The sequence below is a fragment of the Anabrus simplex genome, chromosome 1 (assembly GCF_040414725.1).
Source record: "Anabrus simplex isolate iqAnaSimp1 chromosome 1, ASM4041472v1, whole genome shotgun sequence".
Taxonomy (NCBI): Eukaryota; Metazoa; Arthropoda; class Insecta; order Orthoptera; family Tettigoniidae; genus Anabrus; species Anabrus simplex.
The window spans coordinates 885,729,502-885,753,803 of NC_090265.1; the positions used below are offsets into that span (position 1 = coordinate 885,729,502).

General features: G+C 40.7%; 1 protein-coding gene across 1 annotated transcript in view; it reads right to left on the minus strand.

The window, feature by feature from the left end:
* The window catches only part of LOC137501008 (uncharacterized), a 175,095-nt gene that overhangs the window by 135,526 nt on the left and 15,267 nt on the right, over nucleotides 1–24,302 (minus strand). Inside the window, exon 2 of the mRNA XM_068227843.1 lies at nucleotides 14,662–14,874. Coding sequence (XP_068083944.1) covers nucleotides 14,662–14,872 — 211 coding nt within the window. The 5' untranslated portion in view covers nucleotides 14,873–14,874. The remainder of the gene's footprint in view (nucleotides 1–14,661; nucleotides 14,875–24,302) is intronic.

Here is a 24,302-nt window from a genome sequence, read left to right on the forward strand (position 1 = left end):
TACGTCGCGCCGACACAGATAGGCTCATGGCGACGATGGGATAAAAAATGCCTATGAGTGAGAAGGAAGCGGCCGTGGCCTTAATTAAGGTACAGCCCCAGCATTCGCCTGGTGTGAAAAATGCGAAACTTAGGAAAACCATCTTCAGGGCTGCCGACAGTAGGGTTTAAACCAACTATCTCTCGAATACTGGATACCGGCCGCACTTAAGCTACTGCAGCTATCGAGCTTGATGTTTGTAGTCGTATATTAGCAAATGAGTGAAGCACTATGATGAATTAACGATGTTCAATATTGGTTAATTTTTCGTTAAAAACCTGAGTGCGAAACTGCAGAAAAATGTATGTTTTACTCGAAGAAGAGATACTTCATCCGATCTCCTTCTCTTCCTGGCCATTTTCCCATTGTATTGTGGTCAGCACTCGGCAGGGATCTAGCCCAGTTTTATGCCCTGATGGTCTTCCTGGCACCAACCCTATGTGGAGGGATGTATTCACTGTTGGGTGTTGTTACTAGAGAAAGCAGCACGATTTGTTCTGGGTGATTTCCGATAATGTTACGGAAATGTTGCAAACTTTGGGCTGGGAAGACTTGGGAGTAAGGAGACGAGCTGCTCGACTAAGTGGTATGTTCCGAGCTTTCCGTGGAGAGGTGGCATGGGATAACATTTACAGACTAAGAAGCTTCACTTGAGTTTTAAAAGTAGGAAAGACCATAAAATGAAGATGCATGTATGTTTAGTCGTCAGCCCGAAGGCTGGTTGGATCCTCAACAGTTCCGCCATCAGCTGTCATAGATGGCCTAGGAAGAGGCGTACTATGGAAATGAGGAGTGAGGTAGTTTCCCGTTGCTTTCCTCGCCGAGCCAGAAGTTGCTATTACATATCAGTCCACCAAGCCCACTGAAATGCATGCACCAACCGACCCTATGAGCAATATTTTCACACCATTCATAGCAGGGACTGGTTGCAGAAAGAATGGCATTACTAGCATCACTCATACCTCAGTCACTTTTATTTTGTCAAAGCCAAGGATAAAGCTGAGACAGATCAATGAAAGTAACAAAATTGCTCTAGCCCATACCAGAAGACATAGTGCACTGTAAACACTAGGTCCCGCCATTAAAGCTGGAATTCAAGAGGACAGATTGGGACAAATACTCTTTTATAGGAAACGGAATTAGGGATAATAATTTATCAAGGGGATGTTTGATAAATGTCCAACTACTTTGAAATCAAACAACTAATACGGGATCTGCCACCTGGGCAACAGTCCGAAATCATTGATTGATTGATTGATTGATTGATTGATTGATTGATTGATTGATTGATTGATTGATTGATTGATTGATTGATTGATTGATTGATTGATTGATTGATTGATTGATTGATTTTCTACCGATCCAATATGAGAATATGATCTGCACTCGCTTTAAGGTATTAATTAGTACTGCTGTGAAGGGATCCACAACTCAGAGCAATACGCAGGACTCGACCGTATGACTGAGAAATAAAGGGTTTTCAGTGAGACAATGGATTTTAAACTCCTACAATTTATTTTCAGGAAACTCAAATTTTTGCATTCCTTATTAACGATATTTACACTAACACATTTTTATTGATTACTAAAAAGAACAAGATCATTAATTTTCGTAAGACACTTCGCTTTTTGACCTTTTATATTATATAATACTTGAATGCATTAACTTTCGATTTTCCCGTGAAGGATATTACACTGCATTTTGAAATATTTCGGGTTAAATGCCACTGTTTGCACCAATCACTAATATTATTCGTAGCTGACTGTAGTAATTCCAGTCACTCATGTTTTCAATTACCGTGTACACTTTAAGGTCATCAGCATAGAGCAGGTAGTTGCTGGAATGAAGTTGTAATGGCAGATCATTAACAAATAGAAGGAAACACAAATACCTTGTGGAACTCCAGAAATTGACTGGTAAGGACGAGAAGTGAGGCCTAGTATTTTGCTGAATACCTCCTGTCGTAAAATTTTAAACCATTCGAGCAAGCTTTCTGAATGCCGTATGCTGACAACTTAGTCAGTAGAAAATTATGCTGAACAAAGTCGAAAGCTTTGGAAAAGTCCGTGTGCACGGTATCAACCTACTTTGTAATTGTCCAGGGCGCTCTGCCTCCTTACAGCCTCCGGACTTGCTGGACCTTTTCTTTCAGGGAGCTCACGCTTAGCCTTGTCCGGCTCCATGGCTAAATGGTTAGCGTGCTGGCCTTGGTCACAGGGGTCCCGGGTTCGATTCCCGGCAGGGCCGGGAATTTTAACCTGGCACGGGGGCTGGGTGTATGAGTCGTCTTCATCATCATTTCATCCTCATCACGACGCGCAGGTCGCCTACGGGAGTCAAATCGAAATACCTGCATCTGGCGAGCCGAACTTGTCATCGCACACTCCCGGCACTAATCCCCCTGTGGGTGGGGGCGGTAGAATAACACCCACGGTATTCCCTGCCTGTCGTAAGAGGCGACTAAAAGGAGCCCCAAGGGCTCTGAACTTTGGAGCGTGGGTTGGCGACCACGGGGCCCCTAGCTGTGTCCTGGCATTGCTTCCACTTACTTGTGCTAGGCTCTTCACTTTTATCTATCCTATCCGACCTCTCTTGGTCAACTCTTGTTCTTTTCCCACCCCGACTGTATTATGTATGAAGACCTAGGGAGTCTTTCATTTTCATGCCCTTCGTGGCCCTTGCCTTCCTTTGGCCGATACCTTCATTTCTCGAAGTGGCGGACCCCTTCCAATTTTTCCCTCTGATTAGTGTTATATAGAGGATGGTTGCCTAGTTGTACTTCCTCTTAAAACAATAATCACCACCACCACCACTCCCGGCACTAAAAGCCATACGCCATTTCATTTCATTTCATTACCCTTAGCCTTTGGATGTTACTCTAACCACAAAGCAGTGGACGTCGGTTCTTCCGACTCCTCAACCATTGGGCTTTAAAATCATCTGCCTTCAAAGCAGTTGACCAGTTGTCCTTTCACCATAGCCCGTTTACAATGGTTGTTCACGTTTCCTGTAGGTCCTTCACAGCTACCGTAGCGGTCTCGGAGCACACGAAGTCACTTACTTCATGCCGTTGCCCGCCCCTCACGACGTATTTATGTGAGACGACTTGGTTTACCCATTAGATCTATTGATAGCCAACTACATAAAGAAAGATACCGCAGCTGAATGAATAGTAGATGTTTAGAAACTGATCGCAAATGTGTGGATACCGAGTTGTGTTGATAATCAGAAAACAATGCTGTGAATGTTTACAACAAAAATGTTGAGATATCTAGAATTCGTTCTGGAACGAGGAACGTAAAACGGTGAAGACAAAACGGACAGGTTAACGTCTAAATGCGACAAGTCAATTAGAGTAGATCAGTCTATAACAACTGGGCAGATACGATAAAACCTGATCATCATAGACAGGTTGTCATTTTATATTAAAAAAAGTACAGTAATTTTAAAAATCAAGTGGCGACAAAAAAAATTACAAAATTTTACTGTACTACGGTATGTACACATATTTATTACTTTATCTAGGTCATATTCGGCCTTAATAAACATGTAATTTTATTACTCCTTGAAGTATAGCACTGTACAACACAAAAGTTGAAAATTTACTCCTCGCTTAGAAAAAAAAAGTATTTAATACAGTACATGGTCGTATAAGGATTGACCTGAACCAAACATGACAGGCAGCTTGCTTTACCTGTCTGTCCTCTTACAAGTTGTATACTAATTATTGTTGTTGCTAACATGTTGAAACCTCCCTAATTCAAACCACTTTCAGGTTGACTTAATTGCGCGTAATCATTTAAATAATCAAATAAAGAGGGGTGGCAAGATGCTTGGAATGTGGCCTTGTTACTTTGTGAAGAATATGTGTACCAGTGGCGATTATTCCATATAAGATGTATCATCCTACACTTCACAATTCTTTTGTATAAACTATTATTAACATTTATTGCTGTAACTGAAAACTAAATGATAAATCACAATTAACAACGTTTTTGAAAGGCATTATTGGAAAGAGTTTTATTCTGAGCAGGTTCGTATTGGGTGTGAGGACGTCTTAGCTTCATCTGAAACTGTCCTTGAATCCACATAGCTATAGGTGACGTCAACGCAGCGAGAAGAAGGCGAGGTTTAGAGGGGAACTGTGCTCAAGACATCGAGCAGTGAGGACTAGTGATAGGTTGCGACTGGAATCGCGAGGAATCGATTCCATATGCCTGGGCAAGATCGACTCCAATCCTCAGACCAAGACCGACTCCAATCCTCAGACCTTAATGCTACTCTCGATCGTTCAAAGATGGCGATTCGAGTAGCCGGAATTGTTGGAAATCTGGGTTTGTTTTGGTTGTTGTTATCGTATGTAGTCGGTGTAATTTATTGAAAGTTGACGATAAATGTTAGTTTCTTTGTAGAATATAATTATTCGAGTGTATTTATATGAATCAGTGGACACATAGGATCTGTAATCATACGCAGTAATGTGAGAATCTGGTTGTTTTGATCGTGTTTTTACCCCTTAAAGAACACGAGTGCACAAGGTGGATCAGGTTTTAGTCTAACTATGGCAATGCCTCCCATACAACTATTTTTAAGTTTCCTGCGGAACAGAACATTAAGAGAGAATGGATTAGAAATATACATCGTGATTATTTTGTAGCGTGCATAAATCATTTTGAGAATAAGTCTAAGGTTAGGGAAGCCGTTTCTCTACTTCCAAACTATTCGAGTTCCTCGAAAAATATTACTTTGATAAAATATAGCTGATATTGTGTTATTCCTTCAGTGTCTATGTGCTTCAAATTGTCGAGTGATTTAGTTGCAAGTGTATTTTACAATGATCTGTGCTTTGCCTGCGGAAATGTTTGACTGGATCTTGGAATATAACAAAACTTATTAGTGTGACAGTTGGAGCAATCTGTATACTGTTACACAGGGGAAATAGTGACTTAGAGGGATTAGCGGGGTTTGTAACGTAGGGTTTTACACTACCAACGCCTTCCGATACATGCTGTGGTTATCCGTTATCAAGCAGACTGCGCCGAGCTGAAGCTCGCCCATGTGGTTAAATATAAATGTTTAGTCAATAGAGTTCTTGCACTCATGTCCTTTAATGGGTAAAACCCTATTATATCTTTAGTGTCTGAACGTTTCATTACTAAGGCTACCACCATTATGTGAAGTGCTGTTATGCCATATGTCAACATTATGTTAACATTAGCAGGGCCGTTCATAGGTTTAATATAATCATTTCGGGTGTACTTGGGCTGAGTGACTCAGACGGCTAAGGCGCTAGTCTTGTGACCCCATGTTGGCAGATTTGATCCTGGCTCCGTTCGGTGGTATTTGAAGGTGCTCAAATACGTCAGCCTCGTGTCGATAGATTTACTGGCACGTAAAAGAACTACGGCAGGACTAAATTTCGGCACTTCGACGTCTCCGAAAAGCATAAAAAATGGAGTTAGTTGGACGTAAAACCAATAACATTATTATTTCGAGTGTACTTCCCTTTCATTGTGTACTGAATTTAAGAAATTGTCCTCCACTTCAAAACTAAGGCAACAAGTTATGTTTCACAGTTCTCATGAGAGCGAATAAATTGATGAATTTCGCATCTTAATTTATTTTGAAACATTCAAAATGATGTTAGAAATATCATTTTAACAGTTTTATAATGTATTTTCATCCATCCAGCGAAGTGAAATCTAAGAGAAAACGTTATTTGAGGAATTGAAATTTCTAAATAATCAGCTTATTGGTCTCTTTTCTAGTAGAAAATATGTGATTCTGGTTGATTATATGTGGTGCGTACTTGTTGGCGAAGCGTTTTCATACGTGTAAAAGTGATTTTCCCTATGATGTTACATTTATCATGTGAAATTACGGTCGTTTATATAATATGTACGTGATATTTTCGTGTTAGCCAATACCAGCAATCCGGCTAGTTCAGCCGCCATGTTTTTTTTAATATTACGGTCTGAGGATGAAGTTGGTCTTGCTCAGACCTTAATGCTACTCTCGATCAGTGTTGCCAACTTAGCGGATTTTCTGCTAAATTTGGCGGAATCAGAAGACCGTCGGCGGAGAAATATATCATTTAGCGGACAGCAGATTTTTTGGCGGAATTCTAGATTTATTATAGCGGAATTTAGCATTTTATCCATTGTGTGTTTAAAAAGATTTCTACTCCAGTCTGTCTCCGAGCTATTCTGTATTTCTTGTCAGGAGCTAGCAGTCACACGAGGAAAACATGTTATTTGGATTTGATGTTATGAGATCATGGTATAATAAATTTGTAATGCGTGGGGAAAGGGCACTTATCTCTTAGTTGACGAAAGACGACAGATAATGAAACTATTTATATTTATGCTATGAAGGAAGATCGTCTAATTAACTGGTCTGTTCTGTGTGTGGGCCTTGAGGTAGAGGATTCACCTAGTTTGCATATTATTATTATTATTATTATTATTATTATTATTATTATTATTATTATTATTATTATTATTATTATTATTATTATTATTATTATTATTTCCGGCTCCATGGCCAAATGGTTAGCGTGCTGGCCTTTGGTCACAGGGGTCCCGGGTTCGATTCCCGGCAGGGTCGGGAATTTTAACCTTAATTGGTTAATTTCACTGTCACGGGTGCTGGGTGTATATGTCGACTTCATCAACATTTCATCCTCATCACGATGCGCAGGTCGCCTACGGGAGTCTAATCGAAAGACCTGCATTTGCCGAGCAGAACTTATCCTCGGACACTCCCGGCACTAAAAGCCATGCGCCATTTCATTTATTATTATTATTATTATTATTATTATTATTATTATTATTATTGCTCACTTTTAATGCTCATTATTTGAGATCGGATTTCTTGGCGGAATTTTAGCGGATTTTTAGTAGTATTTAGCGGATCTTTAAAATATAAGTTGGCAACACTGCTCTCGATCGTTCAAAGATGGCGAATCGAGTAGCCGCAATTGTTGGAAATGTGGGTTTGTTTTTGTTTGTTGTTATCGTATGTAGTCGGTGTAATTTCATTAAAGTTGACGACAAATATTAGTTGCTTTGTATAATATAAGTGTGCGAGTGTATTTATATGAGCCAGTGGACACTTAGGATCTGTAATTATACGCAGTAATATGAGAATGAGTTTGTTTTGATCATGTTGTGAACCAGGTTCAAGTCTAACATTGGCAATGCCTCTCATACAACTATACCTACGTTTTCGACGGAATAAGACATTAAGAGAGAAATGGATTACGAATATATATCGTGATTACCGGTATTTTTAAGTCGATGACAAAACTCTAGTGTGCATAAAGTACGCGAACCTTTTCTTTAGCCCTGAGCTTCATAGTGCCGAATGGAAACTTGGGCTCAAGAAAAGGTTCGCGTACTACATAATTTTGAGAATAAGTCTGAGGTTAGGGAAGACGTTTCTCTAATTCCAAACGGTGAACCTATTCGTGTTCCTCTAAAAATATTAATTTAGATAGAATATAATTGATATTGTGATATTCCGTCAGTGTCTATGTGCTTGAAAGTGTCGAGTGATGTAGATGCAAGTGTATTTTGCAATAATATGTGCTTGTCTGCGGAAATGTTTGGCTGGATCTTGGAGTATAACAAAACTTATAAGTGTGACAGATGGAGCAATCTGTATACTGTTACACAGAAGAAGTAGTGACTTCGAGGGATTAGGTGGGTTTGTAACGCAGGGGTTTACACTACCAACATCGTCCAATTCACGCTGTGGTTATCTGTTATCAAGCAGACTACACCGAACTGAAGCTCGCCCATCCATTATATCTTTAGTGTCTTGAACGTTTCATCATTAAGGTTACTATCATTGTACGAAGTGTTGCTATGGTGGTGGTGGTGGTGATTATTGTTTTAAGAGGAAGTACAACTAGGCAACCATCCTCTATTTAATACTAATCAGAGAGAAGAAATGGAAGGGGTCCGACACTTCGAAAAATGAGGATATCGGCCAAAGAAAGACAAGGGCCACGAAGGGCGTGAAAGTGAAAGACTCCCTAGCCCTCGCAAACCTAATAGCGTCGGGGTCTGAAAAGAACAAGAGTTGACCAAGGGAGGTCGGATAGGATAGATGAAAGTGAGGAGCCTGGCACAAGTAAGTGGAAGCAGTGCCAGGACTCAGCTGAGGGCCCCGTGGTCGCCAGCCCACGCTCCAAAGTTCAGAGCCCCTGGGGCCCCTTTTAGTCGCCTCTTACGACAGGCAGGGGATACCGTGGGTGTTATTCTGCCGCCCCCACCCACAGGGGGAGAAGTGTTGCTATGCCATATGCCAACATTATGTTAGCGTTACCAGGGCCGTTCAATGTCTTAATATAATTATTTCGGGTGTACTTGGGCTGAGTGGCTCAGACGGTTAAACCGCTGGCCTTCTGATCCCAAGTTGGCAGGTTCGATCCTGGTTCATCCCTGTGGTATTTGAAGGTGCTCAAATACGTCAAGGTGTCGGTAGATTTACTGGCACGTAAAAGAACTGCGGGACTAAATTCCGGCACTTCGACGTCTCCGAAAACCGTAAAAATGTTAGTGGGACGTAAAGCCAATAACATTATTATTTCGGGTGTACTTCCTTTTCATTGGGTGCTGAATATAAGAAACTGGGCACTACTTCAAAACTAAGGCAACAAATTATGTTTCATAGTTCTCATGAGAGCGAATAAATTGGGGAATTTCGCACCTTAATTTATTTTGAAACATTCAAAATGATGTTATAAATATCATTTTAACGGTTTTATAATGTATTTTCATCTAACCAGCGAAGTGAAATCTAAGACAAAACGTTATTTGAGTAATTGAAATTTCTAAATAATCAGCTTGTTGTTCTTTTTTCTAGTAGAATGTATGTCATTCTAGTTGATTATATGTGATTGGTAGTTGTTGCCGATGCATTTTCGTTCGTGAAAACACAGTGGTTTTCCCTATGCTCTTACATTTGTCATGTTAAATTACCGCCGTTGCACGTGATATTTTCGCGTTATCCAGTCCCAGAAATCCGACTACTTCGGCCGCCATGTTTTTTTATATATTACGGTCTGAGGATTGGAGTCGGTCTTGGCATGGGGTATAGGGTACCCGATTCCGGAATCGATTCCGAGGGACTAGTAGCACCATCTATGATGCAGATACGTAAACACGTGCAGCACCAATGTGTTCTGTAATGTGAGTTCGTTTTGATTTATAATCAGGTCACTTTACAAGCCATGCCTGCTCTCATTACAATGTCCTGGAGTTATATACTCTAATGCGACTGTATTTTGATCAGAAAATATGATTCTCTGTTTGAAACTATTCAAATTGTATGGATTGTCAACAAATCAAAACTTGTAGGGGGTTTATGACATAATATAATACTACTATTTCAACAAAATACAATTGTACTAAAAAGACAACCTTAACTAAGTTTAAGCAGTGATGCAAATAAAATTAGTAATTTTAAGAGTTCCTCATAATAATATTTAGCAGTAGTGTGAAATGTTCTTCTTCTTCTTCTTTTCTACCACATTTCCCACACCTGTGCGGTTGCGGGTGCGAACTGTATCGCACATGTGGATTTATCTCCGTTTTACAGCCGGATGCCCTTCCTGACGCCAACCCTATATGGAGGGATGTAATCACTATTGCGTTTTCCTGTGGTGGTTGGTAGTATAGTGTGTTGTCCGAATATGAAAAGGAAAGTGTTGATACAAACACAAAGACCCTGTCCCCGACCTAAAAGAACTAATCAGAGGCGATTAAAATTCTCCACCCGACACGTGATCGAACCCGGGACCCTCTGAATCCAAGGCCTCAACGCTGACCATTCACCCAACGAGTCGGACAGTAGTTCGAAAATGTCATTGGAAATTACATGTAACGGAAGACAGGTATGCGACGAAACAAGTTGTGTCATCATCATCATCTGTTTACCCTCCAGGTACGGCTTTTCCCTCGGACACAGCGAGGGATCCCACCTCTACCGCCTCAAGGGCAGTGTCCTGGAGTTTCAGACTCTTGGTCGGGGGATACAACTGGGGAGTATGACCAGTACCTCGCCCAGGCGGCCTCACCTGCTATGCTGAACAGGGGCCTTGTGGAGGGATGGGAAGATTGGAAGGGATAGACAAGGAAGAGGGAAGGAAGCGGCCGTGGCCTTAAGTTAGGTACCATCCCGGCATTCGCCTGGAGGAGAAGTGGGAAACCACGGAAAACCACTTCGAGGATGGCTGAGGTGGGAATCGAACCCACCTCTACTCAATTGACCTCCCGAGGCTGAGTGGACCCCGTTCCAGCCCTCGTACCACTTTTCAAATTTTCGTGGCAGAGCCGGGAATCGAACCTGGACCTCCGGGGGTGGCAGCTAATCACGCTAACCACTACACCACAGAGGCGGACTAACAAGTTGTGTACTTATTAAAAATGTTGCTGCAGAGGATCAAACCAGCCTTCGGGCTGAATACCCAACATACATACAACACACTTAATTCCACAGACTTAACACGTTTATACTAGCGATATTTGAAAACCACATTAGAAAAATACAGTATAAGCATAAATAACACTGTCGATTGCTACACCCAGTGTCGAAATGTGTAATGTGATTTCCAGACTACCAGGTTAAATTGTTATTTCATTATTGTGTGTCATAATTTATTCATGAAAACCATTAAGACGTGTAATTTAAATGGGTTCTATATCATACTATACTGTATACAAAAGAACTATAAGAGCGTTCCCACCTTAAATTGCAGTACAGCAGTAATGGGATAATTCCGTCTCTTTCCTTCTTCCATGTTTTGCGTGTAGCGCTGTCCTACTCTAATGCAGCGGGTTTGCCAAATATCCGTGAATCAGAATGTTATCGGTTAAATTGGGTGAATATTGTGTTATGTACAGAATTTCAAGGCGCATTTGATGTCGTTAACAAAAAAAATGTAAAAAAATAATTTAGTGTGAAAATGGTAATATAATGGAAAGTTTCGCCAAATGCAAAATCTTCATTGCATAGAACTTATCATGCCATAACTCCTATTTTATATTCATTATTTTCCTAATTTTTTCACTGCTGGTAAAGAAACATTTCAGCTCGACGTAGATAAGTTTATTTTTAAATTTAAATGATAACAAAATGCAGTATATGCGTTTATTTTCAGTCATGTTCAGGGAATTTTATGTGTAGGCACGAAAAAGTCAGTCGCTGGCCAGCGTCTATCCTATGGAATTTGCATGGGGGGTCAAAGCGAGGCAAATGGTCTTCAGATATGGAAGTTATTTTTAAAACAATCCCGAAGTTCCTATCCTGCTTAGTTATTAATTTGTGACAAGAAGAATATCTCCTTGAATTTTGGTTTCGAGCGTGACTCGGCTGGCTGTCTGGCTGGCTGAAGTACCGGTAGTGATCTCCCAAACATGTGCTTTTAACATTTCCAGACAGTCGCATGCAGTGCAGTGCTCATTTCGTCAGTAGTATGTATAATAGTGATTAAATACATATCAGTGACATATGTACAATTCTTGAGGGAAAGTGTATTTCGTTTGTGTGGTTCGTGAGTTCGTGCTCGTGCGTGGGGATCTAATTTCGAAGAAAATGTGCAGAAGGATCATGGCGTGGCTAAAGCAAAGCAAACGCTCTTCGAATATGGAAGTTATTTTTAAATCATACCTCAAGTCCCTATCTCGTTATCTCAATTTATGACAGGGAAAACATCTCGTTTGTTTACGTTTCACAAGTGACTCGGCTGGCTGAGCTTTTAAATATACTGGCAGCCGTGTGCAGTGGTGTTCATTTAATCAGTATTATAAGATTGATTAAATAAAGATCAGTGATATATATAATATTTAATGGCGTGTGGCCTCCGAAGAGGCCGAGTGCAGGTCTTTCCAGTGTTGACGCCGCATAGGCGACCTGCGCGTCTATAAGAATAGGGCCCCTTACCTGTGGTGAATTCTAATGCTGAAGACGGCACACACACACACCCAGCCCCAGAGCCATTGGAATTAACCAATGAAGGTTAAAATCCCCGACCCGGTCGGGAATCGAACCCGGGGCCCTCTGGACCAAAGGCCAGCACGCTAACCATTTAGCCATGGAGCCGGACAAGATAAATGTATAGTTCTTGAGGACAAGTGGACTGTATTTGTGTAGTCTGTGTAGTTGTCAGTTCGTGCTCGTATGTATAGTTCTTAGTTCGAAGAAAAAGTGCAGAAGGATGTATAATGGATCGTCAAATTAAAAAGAAACGTTCCGTAGGTAAACTCAGGGGAAAAGAACGCAATATTATAATGAGTGTCCTGGATTATTTTTTAAAGACTATGAATATAACCAGCGCAATCAGTGAAACAGCCGAAGCTACAGGTTGTTCTGAAAGAACAACAATCTATGCTATAAGGAAGGAACACACACCTAGTCCTTTGCGAACTTTCGAAAGAAAAAAAAGAGAGGACGACAGAAAAATTAAATATGATGAAATTGTGAGAAGTGGATTCGTCGGGCGGTTCAGTCTCTTTTATTTGCTAACATACCACCGACATTGAAGGTGATTCTGAGTCGCGTAAATGGAGAAGATTCTTTGCCACGATTTTCCAAAACGACATTGTATCGCTTCTTACATGATAAAGGCTTCAGTTATTTAAGACGGGGTATAAAGCAGCTGTCACTGAAACCGATGAAATTATTAATTGGAGGCACAGATATCTCAGGGAGATAAAACGTTTGAGGGCACAAAATAAAGCTATAATTTACAGAGATTAATCGTGGGTAAATATTGGGCAGACAGTGACAAAAGAATGGAAGGATACGGCAGTGAAAAGTGCACGGCAGGCCGCTTTTGAAGGGGTGAGTTCGGGACTTAGGCCACCGAAAAGTCGAGGACCGTGATTTGCCTTAGTCCACGCGGGTAATGAACATGGTTTTGTTCCAAATGCTGAACTAAAATTTTTATGCCATAAAAACATAAGACAATTGGGCAAATTACGTGAACGAAGTAAAGAAAAATGAAAGAGTTTTGTGGAAAGCAGACGAATTACAGGACGATGTCGACGATGAAAAGTTTTTAATACGACTTTCTTCATCGTCCGGATCAACCTCAAGTTCATCTCCCGAACGCCAGTGATTAAGGTATGTTGTATTTATTTTACCATCCTACAAATATTAATTTATGAACGAATGAGCTTAAAATTACAAAATTACAAACGAAAAATGGGGAACTGTGACGCCCTGTTTGAGTCACACTCGAGCGTGATCTTCACGAGTCGATTTTGCAACAGCGCGCTCCATCTACGCTGTACTGCAATTTAAGGTTGGAACGCTCTATAGTAAATATTGCACGTTCGAATTTGCCCCACTTATATCCAGACGATCCACCCTAGTGAGTGCGCCCAGCCAAGGCCGGCCCAGCACACTCTGGCGACGTCATCGGAAAACCGATTCATCGCATGCGACATTGAGTGCGACGTCGAAGTCGTACGAACGGATTCTCGCGATTCCTGGCGTCATTCGCGCACATCACTAGTGAGGACGTGGTCGTTCGTCCGACAGCAGGTTTTTCTAGGCCCTAAGCTTGTAATGAATCAACGCGTCGTAAAATGTTTTGTAATGCGAGTACATCAAAGTGTGAAAACCACGTAAGTGAACCTTGTGATTTGTAATCGAAGGACTAATGAAATGCCCGTACAATTCAACAAGCTTTCAAGGAAAAAGGGTGGCCTACACCATCATTACCCAGCTTACTTCAGTTTCGTAAAACAGCGAAACTTAATTTCTATATTTCTAAGCATAGAGAAATACCGTAGTTAAGCGTGTGTAGACATTTAAATAAACTGTTCTGTTGGTCATGTTTATTGTTTTGCAACTTTACCGGACGAGTTGGCCGTGCGGTTAGGGGCGCGCAGCTGTGAGCTTGCATCCGGGAGACAGTGGGTTCGAACCCCCCTGTCGGCAGCCCTGAAGTCTGTTTTCCGTAGTTTCCCATTTCCACACCAAGCAAATGCTGGTGCTGTATATTCCTTAAGGCCAGGGCCGCTTCCTTCCCAGTCCTAGCTCTGCCCTATCCCATCGTCGTCATAAGACCTATCTGTGTCGGTACGACGTAAAGCAAGTAGCAAAAAAAAAATGCAACTTGGCTGATATAAATCATTTAGGAAATATTCTCCGTGAACGTCATCAACAAACGAAGAAACACGTTATTATTGCTTACCCTACCTACTTCATTTTCTTATTGTATGTCTAACTACTAATGGTTCATCCTTCACATCTAAAAATCCAGAATTCGCCACTGATGTGTACACTACCACACTAAGTTTGAACTACAGTGGTCAACTTATGCAGGTGAAAATTGCTTTAAATTCCGTACACCCAGATAGTGGTCGAGCTTCATGTTAGACAGGTGCTCAACTTACAGAATAAATTGTACATATAAACTAATGGGTGTTCTCCAGTTCCGTGAAAATGTGGTCAATATCAGCACTGGTCATGTTAGAGAGGTGTTCAGCTTGACTTGACAGGTTTTACTGTATCAGCAAGGGGTAGGGTGCTATGGACAGTTGAATAAATATGCCAATGGGCTGGTGGTCAGAACAACAAAAGTATCTTCAGTGTCTTTGTACTTACTCACCTCTCCGAATACAGGATTCCTGCAGGTATGGCCGCAACCATTGCTGCAACATTTCTGTGCTCCTGGGCACGCGTCATCAGTAGAACATTCTTCAACGCAGGTGCCGAACGTACCTGGCCAAACACGTGGACAGTTTCCTGATCGGGACTGACCAGTGGCCATCGCCACAAAAACTACCATCATCAATACAAGCAGTTTCGTGTTCATTTCTGTAGACAAATGAGAGGTTATTATTGTTAGTAGTGATCACAATCTTATTGCCCTCCACTGCTAGCTTTAACCTTACCTATAGGCCTACATCCTCTCAAAAGAACCAGAGAAACAAGGAAATGCCATTTGGTCCTTGTTTCAGTGACGGTGAAATCCTGACATTCACTTCCCCGCGGTAGTTAGGGAGCAACGACTGCATAAACAATTATATTTTATATGCAGGCGGCTAACGAATGAAGCGACCGATTATCTCCCGGTATAAGGAGATCTCCTATACCAAGTGCCAATAGTCTCTTTGAGAGTGGATGAGCGGCACTCTATTGTCCTGGGGACAAGAAATTGTTCCCAAAAGCGGAGGAACCAGTTTGGTCAACGGCATTAGGATGCAGAAGGCAACGAGAACTGCATTAAAGATCCTGTGAGATATTCCAATAAATTCACATGGCATGGCTGCAACGTCAGGATCAGAGCTGGCTGCGTGGATCGTCTACCTCCGTTTGGAGATGACGTCTTAAGAAGATAGGCCTATATATCATCAAGTTTTGTGCGAGCTTATCTTGACAACCACCCAACGGATTTTGATTTGATTTGCCCCGTTGTGTAGAGCACTTCATAAGGAAGGTTCAAATGTATGAGATATTAATCTACAACAGAAGACAGCCGAATAGTGGTGATTTAGTGAAGAATGTAAAAGAAAAATTGTCATCAAAGCGTATACTCGGCTTACGCTGCCTAAATCGTCAACGATAGAACCCCAAGTATGTCTGGATGAATTGTACAGCATTAAAAATCTCTACAAAATCGTATGGGGCGGTATATACCTATAAGTGTAACGTAGCCCTCTAGAAGCGTTTCTCTGTTATAGTTTACAGTAAAAAAATCAACTTTAAAATTACAAACTATATTTTGAGATCAATCACGTAATCGTTATCAAAATAGATTGTTTATTCATCTCAATAATTTTATTAAGATAAAAATATCATCATAGTATAATTTGCATGAATGGTTCAGGAGTTATCAACGTTTCAGCGAAAGCTCAGAAATAATTTAAATATCGCATGGGGAGAATGTTTTGAGTTAAGAGTCAGGCGGCCCGAAGGACCTTGGAAAAATGTCGCTCTGAGCTACTTACAAGCTTTAGGAAGAAACTACGTCTACAAGAAAATCTGATAATGCCTATCACTGTAAATTGTTCAAGTTTGAAGCTTTTCGTTAATAAACATGAGACAAGTAATTTCCTTACTGATAATTTCTGGAAGGCCCCAATATTCTGTGAAACAATGCAGTGCAGGATATTAGCAGGAATATCAAAAGGATAGTTACAGATAAAAGTCTCGGAAGTTTCAACCGTTTACGTCAATAACTGGAATGGGACATTCTACGTCAATCAGACAAAAACTGCAAAAAAAGAACTCGGGATTGTTTACCATTATGACAGTTTAAAAGTAGATGCTGGAAAGCTTCAAGGAACGTAACAACTACAATCAGCTCCATTTCAGCAGCAAAAAATTGTACAGACAACAAAATGTTCCCGGAATTGCGGGATATAGCAGCAGATGGGTCTATATACGTCAAAACTGAAAAAAAAAAAAAGGTACAAAATGGTAAGTTTTTTGATGCTCTTAAGAGCGAATTTCTGCAGAGGGGTAAAGGGTGACAGTTTACCAACTTAATTGCAGTATTAAGAGTTTTTGAGATTTTGATTCAATACTATACAGTAAAACATTCACCAAGGTACAATATTGTAATATTACAATTAAATAAAAGTAGGCGAGGTTATACAATTAAAAATCATTTAGTATTTGACTACACGCGAAGAAACTAACAGACACTAAAGAGACTGCCAGAGTGACGAACGCCCGCGGCAAGCGGGTGAATCATACCTCAGTATCCATGACCTTGGTAAAAAATATCGTCGCTGCTGGGACAAAACCTCCTATGTGAAATATTTTAGCTTGGAACTTTGGCCGGTGAAGTTCTGTCATCTAAGGTGCAATATTGTGTGAATATTGTCAAGGCATTCTCGCTCTTCATAATGTATGTGCTGCGGGTCAGTATATCTCCAAAAATATTATCATATAGGAGGTTTCGTCCCGGCAACGACGATATATACCTCTGCTACCCTTCCTCACAGCATATGCAAAATGTCCACTACTTGCTGTAGTGCTATACAAATCGATTAGCCGCGATCAACGACCTTTCATTTTTTTTCCTATTTCCTCTGGGAATTATGTTAATAATAAAATAAAATAAAGGAAATAAGATAAGAGCACAGGGCTTGTACAAATTGCTTGTTTTAATAATTCTCTTCATTTCTAAATTCAGCCGTGTGAAATGCAATAACAATGTAATACTTTCTCCACAAAATGGGTGGGCGATTGCCCCCCTCGCTCTCCCCCCCCCCCCCCCTAATCGCCGCTACTGCGAATAACCATCGAGCGAACTTCGCTTTGCTTTCTTCAATCCACATCTGTTGGTCCACCACTTTAAATAGGCTATAACTTTGTTCTTGTTAATAATAATCAGTACTTTCTTCTGGTGGTACGCAACGAAACGCTGTACGCAGACCTTTTTTCTTAAAATGTTTAAACAATTCCGAATTATTGACCGCAAAATGTATGATAACTATAAGGGTTGTTCAGATGAATGTCATTGCTTGAAAGCACCAATCGAAAGAACTACTTAACCAGGGGAGGGTTTTGAACACGGGCCTCCGAGCTGACAGGATCGCGCCGTAATAAATACGCTACGGTAAAACTGGCTGAAAGCCACGATGTGTTTGAGTTCGATGCCGATTTCTCGGCATGGCTTTCAAGCCGGTCTAAAGTCACGTGCGGATTTCTCAACACCATCTGGTATAGCTCATTTGAATTCGCCCGCGAATTGCTCTGATTGGTTAACTTCAGCAGCTGATAAGATAACAACGGAGCGAAATATTTTAAAAATTCAAATTATTTATCAGTATGACCAACCTTCTAACGCTCATGTATCCGGTTCACGCTGTTTCCGACCACTCTGTATAGTACAGTATGTAGTTAGTAGGGGTTGGAAATGTTTCCGTGTTTCCACCACTAGGGCAGTACATGTGCTCGCTGAGGTTCGAGTTGCGCGAAACTCGCCTCACGACGTTCGGCCGACTTAGACGCTTAACATGAGACATTCGACGTTCTATATCGGTGATTTTGGATGGTCTGGAATACTCACAAGCCGCTCTATTCTCTCGAATATATTTTAAGATAATTTTGAAGCCATTTATTGTCCGTAATCTTGTGACATTTTACGGTAGAAAGAAATTTCTTGCACTCCTTCGCACTACGGTTTTCTGGGATCTCTCTATTTCATCTTTTCTTACCGAATACATATAGAACAGTGGTTATCAAACTGTGGTACGCGAGTACGCCTGAGACGTTTAGCAGCCTTCAGAGAAAAGATGAAGACAAATTGAAATATGGAAATAAATAACAAGAAAGTTGAATATGTGGGCCTATATATGAAACCACGTTTTGCTTGAAAGTTTCACCTGAACACGACTCATCAGAAAACTGTGCCACGCCAGGCAGGCACACCCTTCCCATTGACAGTTTCATGGTTCGCAAGGTCTGAATTCCAGAATGAAGATCGAACATTTTTCATCATTATTTATTAATTTGACATTGATATTGATGTTGAAGCTGAAATCTAGTGCTTTTTGAAGCATTCCTACAAACAAGCTATCCTATGTTACTTTGTTATCATTGTATTATATTTGATACAGACACAAACTCTTTATTGCGATGTGGTAAAAAAAAATGTATTTAATTTCACAATCTCGTCTTATTTACGATGCGTATTTAAGAGAAAGGTTTTAATCTATTAAAAGTGCTTTATTAATTAGCCAAATACTCATATTTTTTAACCTATTATTTAGGGATTTTTCGTGGGGGTACATTGAACTTTCAGCCGTGAGTGAGGGGTAAAATCTCATAATGGTTTGAGAACTTCTGATGTAGAATCCGACAGTCCATCTCCATGATTGAATGGTCAGCGTACAGGCCTTCGGTTCTGAGGGTTCCGCGTTCGATTCCTAGCCGTTCCGGAGATTTAACTGCATGTACAGATGTTAAATTCAGTAGCTCGGGAACTGGGTGTATGTGTTTGTACCTACATATTCCTTTCCATATCCACACAGCACAACACACTACCAACCACCTCTAGTAACACGCAATAGAGAATATATTCCTCCACATATGGTTGGCTTCAGGAGGGGCATCCGGCCATAAAACCGGGCAAGATCCACATATGTGGCACAGTTCACAACCGCGACCCCACCAGTGTAGGAAGAGCGGTAGAAGAAGACGAATCAAACGACACTTCCGGCATTGTAGTCCCAAAATTCTCACAGTGTACACTCTTGATTGATTGATTGATTGATTGATTGATTGATTGATTGATTGATTGATTGATTGATTGATTGATTGATTGATTGATTGATTGATTGATTGATTGATTGATTGATTGATTGATTGATTGATTGATTGATTGATTGATTGATTGATTGATTGATTGATTGATTGATTGATTGATTGATTGATTGATTGATTGACTTAAGTCAGGCGCAAACCCGAACCCAGGATTGTTTTCTGGAGGGGGTTAGGAGTTGCGGCGTGGTGGGGGAGTTGCTTCTGATAACAAAAAACTATAGTAATAATTTCTTTACTTTAAAATAGGTTTTACAGAAAGAAAAGTTTGAAATAGTTTTAGAGCAGTACCTTTTAAACTCAACGGGTGAAACGTAAAGGTAAATTCTGGTGGGCAGAACAAGCTTTAACACGTGCGTTCACTGCGACACAAAGATTTCTGTCATTTGTTTAAAAATGGGAGGTAACCGTATATTTAACTGTAAGTATTACAAATGATTAGACATTTGATTCATTATTTTTAATCTTGTAAAAAAAAAATGAAATGGCGTATGGCTTTTAGTGCCGGGAGTGTCCGAGGACAAGTTCGGCTCGCCAGATGCAGGTCATTCGATTTGACTCCCATAGGTGAACTGCGTGTCATGATGAGGATGAAATGATGAAGAAGACGACGCACACACCAAGTCCCCGGGCCATAGAAATTAACCAATCATGGTTAAAATTCCCGACACTGCTGGGAGTCGAACCTGGGACCCCTTTAACCAAAGTCCAGCACGCTAACCATTTAGCCATGGAGGCGGTTAATCCTGTAGCGGCTCGATAACATGAAAATATTTGTATATGTTTATTGAAATTGGTTTGTATGGTGCAAAATGTATTAAGAACATGAAAAACGATCCCTATATCTCTCCCAAAGTCAAAATTTCCATTTATGTTTTCAGTAAATTCGTTAACTATGTTCATAAAGAAACATTTAAAGACGGCACAGAATTGTATAGGTTAGATGCAATTGTTTATTTTGCTAATGCTTGTTTTTTATTATATTTCTTATTTTTCGTAGGATATTTCAAAATCTGTACATGCTGTTTAAATTTGTCAAGTTCACTTTTATTTCGGAGGGGGTTTAAACCCCCCTAACCTCTCCCCTGCGTACAGCCATGACAAATCCTGGATACCAGACCACCCTTGCGTTTAAAATTAGTGGATTACAGCTAGTTACCACAAACTTCCCTCAATTTATCATAAACCAGGCTTATAGAGGAGGACATTTTATGATGATAAAGAAGAAATCCATATTTTGATGCACTGATTTCAAAATATTAATTTGCTTTCACAACCGTTTTCTACTGGACCTACTTCCAGCTATTTATTAAAAATAATCAAAGATGCCTCTTTTGATCTGCGATCACACTTTTCACTGGAACAAACTCTTGAATTAGTGCATGTTGCAGTACGGTGGTTTTGCAGCCACAATTTTGTATACTTTTCCGGCTTAAATTGGTCAACTGGAGACGTATGCAACGAACAGTGACGACCTTAAATAAGTGATGACTAATACTGTAATGTTATTAATCAAGCTGAACCTTCGATGTTCACGATTACCAGCGTAGCTGGAAAGAAAGGCGAAATTTAAAAGGAAATCAACTGAAGTGGAAGGTATACGCAAGAAATCAGTAGGCATATTTAATGAGTGGAGTTAAGCAGAGGGCATATGGCGTATACACGCAGTAGCGGCAATTGGTAATTAGAAGTGGGGGCGCAAAGAATTTACAGACAACAAAATGTACACGGGGGTTTGCGGGGGGGGGGGGGGGATGGGTATATACATCAAAACTTTTTTTGAAAAAACTACAAAATTCAAGTTTTTCTGATGCTCTCTGAGCGAATTTCGACAGAAAGGTAAAGGTTGACAGTTTACCAATTTAAGTACGCTAATAATAGATTTTGAGATTTTGATTCAATACTACACAACAAAACTTCCACCATAGGGACAATAATATTACACAAGTATTACAATTAAATAGAAGCACGGTGTAATTATACAATTAAAAATCATTCAGTATTTGACCACACACTAAGAAACTAACAGACACTAAAGAGACTGCCAGACTGACGAATGCGCGTGACAAGCGGGTGAATCCTACCTCAGTGTCCATGATCTTGGCAAAACGTTTTACCGCTGCTGCCCTTCCTCACAGCACCTGGTATACGCTGCTGCGCGAGTGTCCGCTACTTGCTGTGGTGCTGTACAAATCGGTTGGCCGTGACGAACGATATTTCGTGCGGATTTGCGCTAATAATTTTGTTAGTAATTAAAGAAATTAAACGCAAGAATTAGCTCATAAGACAACAGGGCTTGTACAAATGCTTTTTTAATAATTCCTATAATTCCTAGTTTCAGCCGGTTAAAAATGTAATATTTTCTCCACAAAGTTCGGGGGAGGTGACTGCCTCCCTCGCCCCCCTTCCCCCCACGACGTTCTACCACCGATGTCTAGACACGCGTCTACTAAGAAGAGGAAAATGTTGAAGCAATATCGTGTTTAAGTGTTTTGTCCAAACGAATACGAAGTAGGAGGGTTGAATTTCTGTACACAGAAGGTCCTTTGACGGGAAAACTGTCATAAGATGTGCTTATGCTCCACGCACGTCAACACGCTGTCAACCCAGCACCGGGTACACTGGGCTTAGTCTCCTTGCGACTATCGTGTGGATTTGGCCCTCTGAAGAAGGAAGACCCTGAAGAGAAAGCGTTTCATCGCCAATCAAGTGGTCTATGATTCTATAGAACAGTGGTTTAATCAACAGCCAGCCATTATGGAGAGTATAGAGGAACTTTTTCACTGTTGGGAGAAGTGCCTGAACGGTAGGGGGTAGACTCTCTAAGTAGCATAGACGGTAAAGCGCTCGTCTTCTGAGCTCAGTTTAGCGGGTTCGATCCTGGCTCATTTCAGGTTTCAAATACACCAACCTCCTGTCAGTAGATTTGCTAGCACGAAACTAGCTCCTGCAGGACAAAATTCTAATCCCTCGACGTCTTCGAAAATTATTAAAACCGAGCGAGCTGGCCGTGCGGTTAGGGGCGCAGCTGTCAGCTTGCACTCAGGAGATAGTGGGTTCGAACTCCACTGTCGTCAGCCCTGAAGATGGTTTTCAGTGGTTTCCCAATGTCACACCAGGTAAACCTTAATTAAGGCCACGGCCGCCGAAAAACCATCTGTACGCGGACAGTCAAGGACGAGGAATGGCAGAAAATATCAAGTCTTATCTGCAGAATCCGGGGATGGAGGTGTATGGATTAGTAAAACAGGGTGCTAGAACACGAAATGTTCTTAAGGATTGTGATCCTGTTTCAGAGAAGGACAACTACGTAGTGATTATTAAGTGGGACAAATGATATTGCTGTAGATAAAGGTGAGGAATTAGTTATCAACCTCAAAGGTAAGATTTCTAAATTACCTGATTTCAAATTATTGTAGTTAATGTACCATATAGGCATGATCTTGTAAAAGACTCATGTGTGATCCACGCTGTGCAGGATGTAAATATGAGAATTAATAAATTGTTTAAACATTTTAGAAATGTTGATTTAGTAGATGCTTCGGGGTTTAGCAGGCACTTATTTACTAAGCATGGCCTGCACTTTAATAGAGATGGGTAAGGAACCCTATGCCTTTGCTGGCAGGACCTAGTGTTTGCAGTGCACTATGTCTTCTGGTATAGGCTAGAGCAATTTTGTTACTTTCATTGATCTGTCTCTGTCTCATCCTTGGCTTTGACGATATGAAAGTGACTGAGGTATGAGCGATGCTAGTAATGCCATTCCTTACGCAGCCAGTCCCTGCAATGAATGGTGTGAAAATGTTGCTCATAGGGTCAGACGATGCATGCATTTCAGTGGGCTTGGTGGACTGATATGTAATAGCAACTCTGGCTCGGTGAGGAAAGCAACGGGAATCTGATGGCAGAGCTGTTGAGGATCCAACCAGCCTTAGGGCTGAGGACTCAACATACATACACAAGGAACCCTAAATAGACAAATTGTTAACATTATCAGGAATGATTTTCAGGATAAATTAAATATCAGTAAACCTACACCACTGAAGTGGCATGTACAGGGAAACTTGTTTGGAAAACCTGGGTGCTTCAATCAATATTTAAGCACAAGGATCCAGGTTCACAAGGGAGTCGCAAATTATGAGGTAAATATAACATTAGGAAATAGTACAGACGTTAATACCAGAGAAAAGCTTGCAGTGACAGTGGACCAAACTCCACGAACAGTTTAGATCGCTAGCAAACATTATTATGCAAATACAGAACTTACTATTTTCCATATCAACTCACAGTCCATCAGAAATAAGCTTGGTGAAATTGAAATGTTCCTGAATTAATTCTCTGTTGATATTCTGTGTGTGAATGAACATTGGCTTGTAAAAGGAAGATGTTGACGTGTATATTCACCCAGGATACGAGGTAATGACATATTTCTGTAGAAGTTGGATTCCAAACGGGGGTGTTGCAATATGTAAGAAAATGAATACCAACATGAAATACACTGTTTTACACTTAGATCAGTTCTGTGAAGAGAAGCTATTTGAAGTAGCCGGGATGATATTTACTCATTTTAAACTGATAACTGTTTCTCTATATCGAACACCTGATTCCGACATTAACATTTTTATGAAATTGTGGGATAATTTAACAGAGTGCTTGGATAGGTATCGAAACTATAAAATCTATTACATAGGTGCCTCTGTGGATCAGTGGTAGAGTGTCGGCCTCCGGGCCCAAGACAGCGGGTTCAAACCCGGCAGAGGTAGTCGGATTTTTGAAGGGCGGAAAAAAGTCCATTCGACACTCCATGTCGTACGATGTCGGCATGTAAAAGATCTGTGGTGACACATTTGGTGTTTACCCGACAAAATTCATTAAATCTCAGCCATGGACGCCCAAGAGAGTTTCGGTTTACTCGGTCTGCCATCTAGTGGACCTAGAGTAAAACGGAACGTCGAAATTGACGAGCAGAC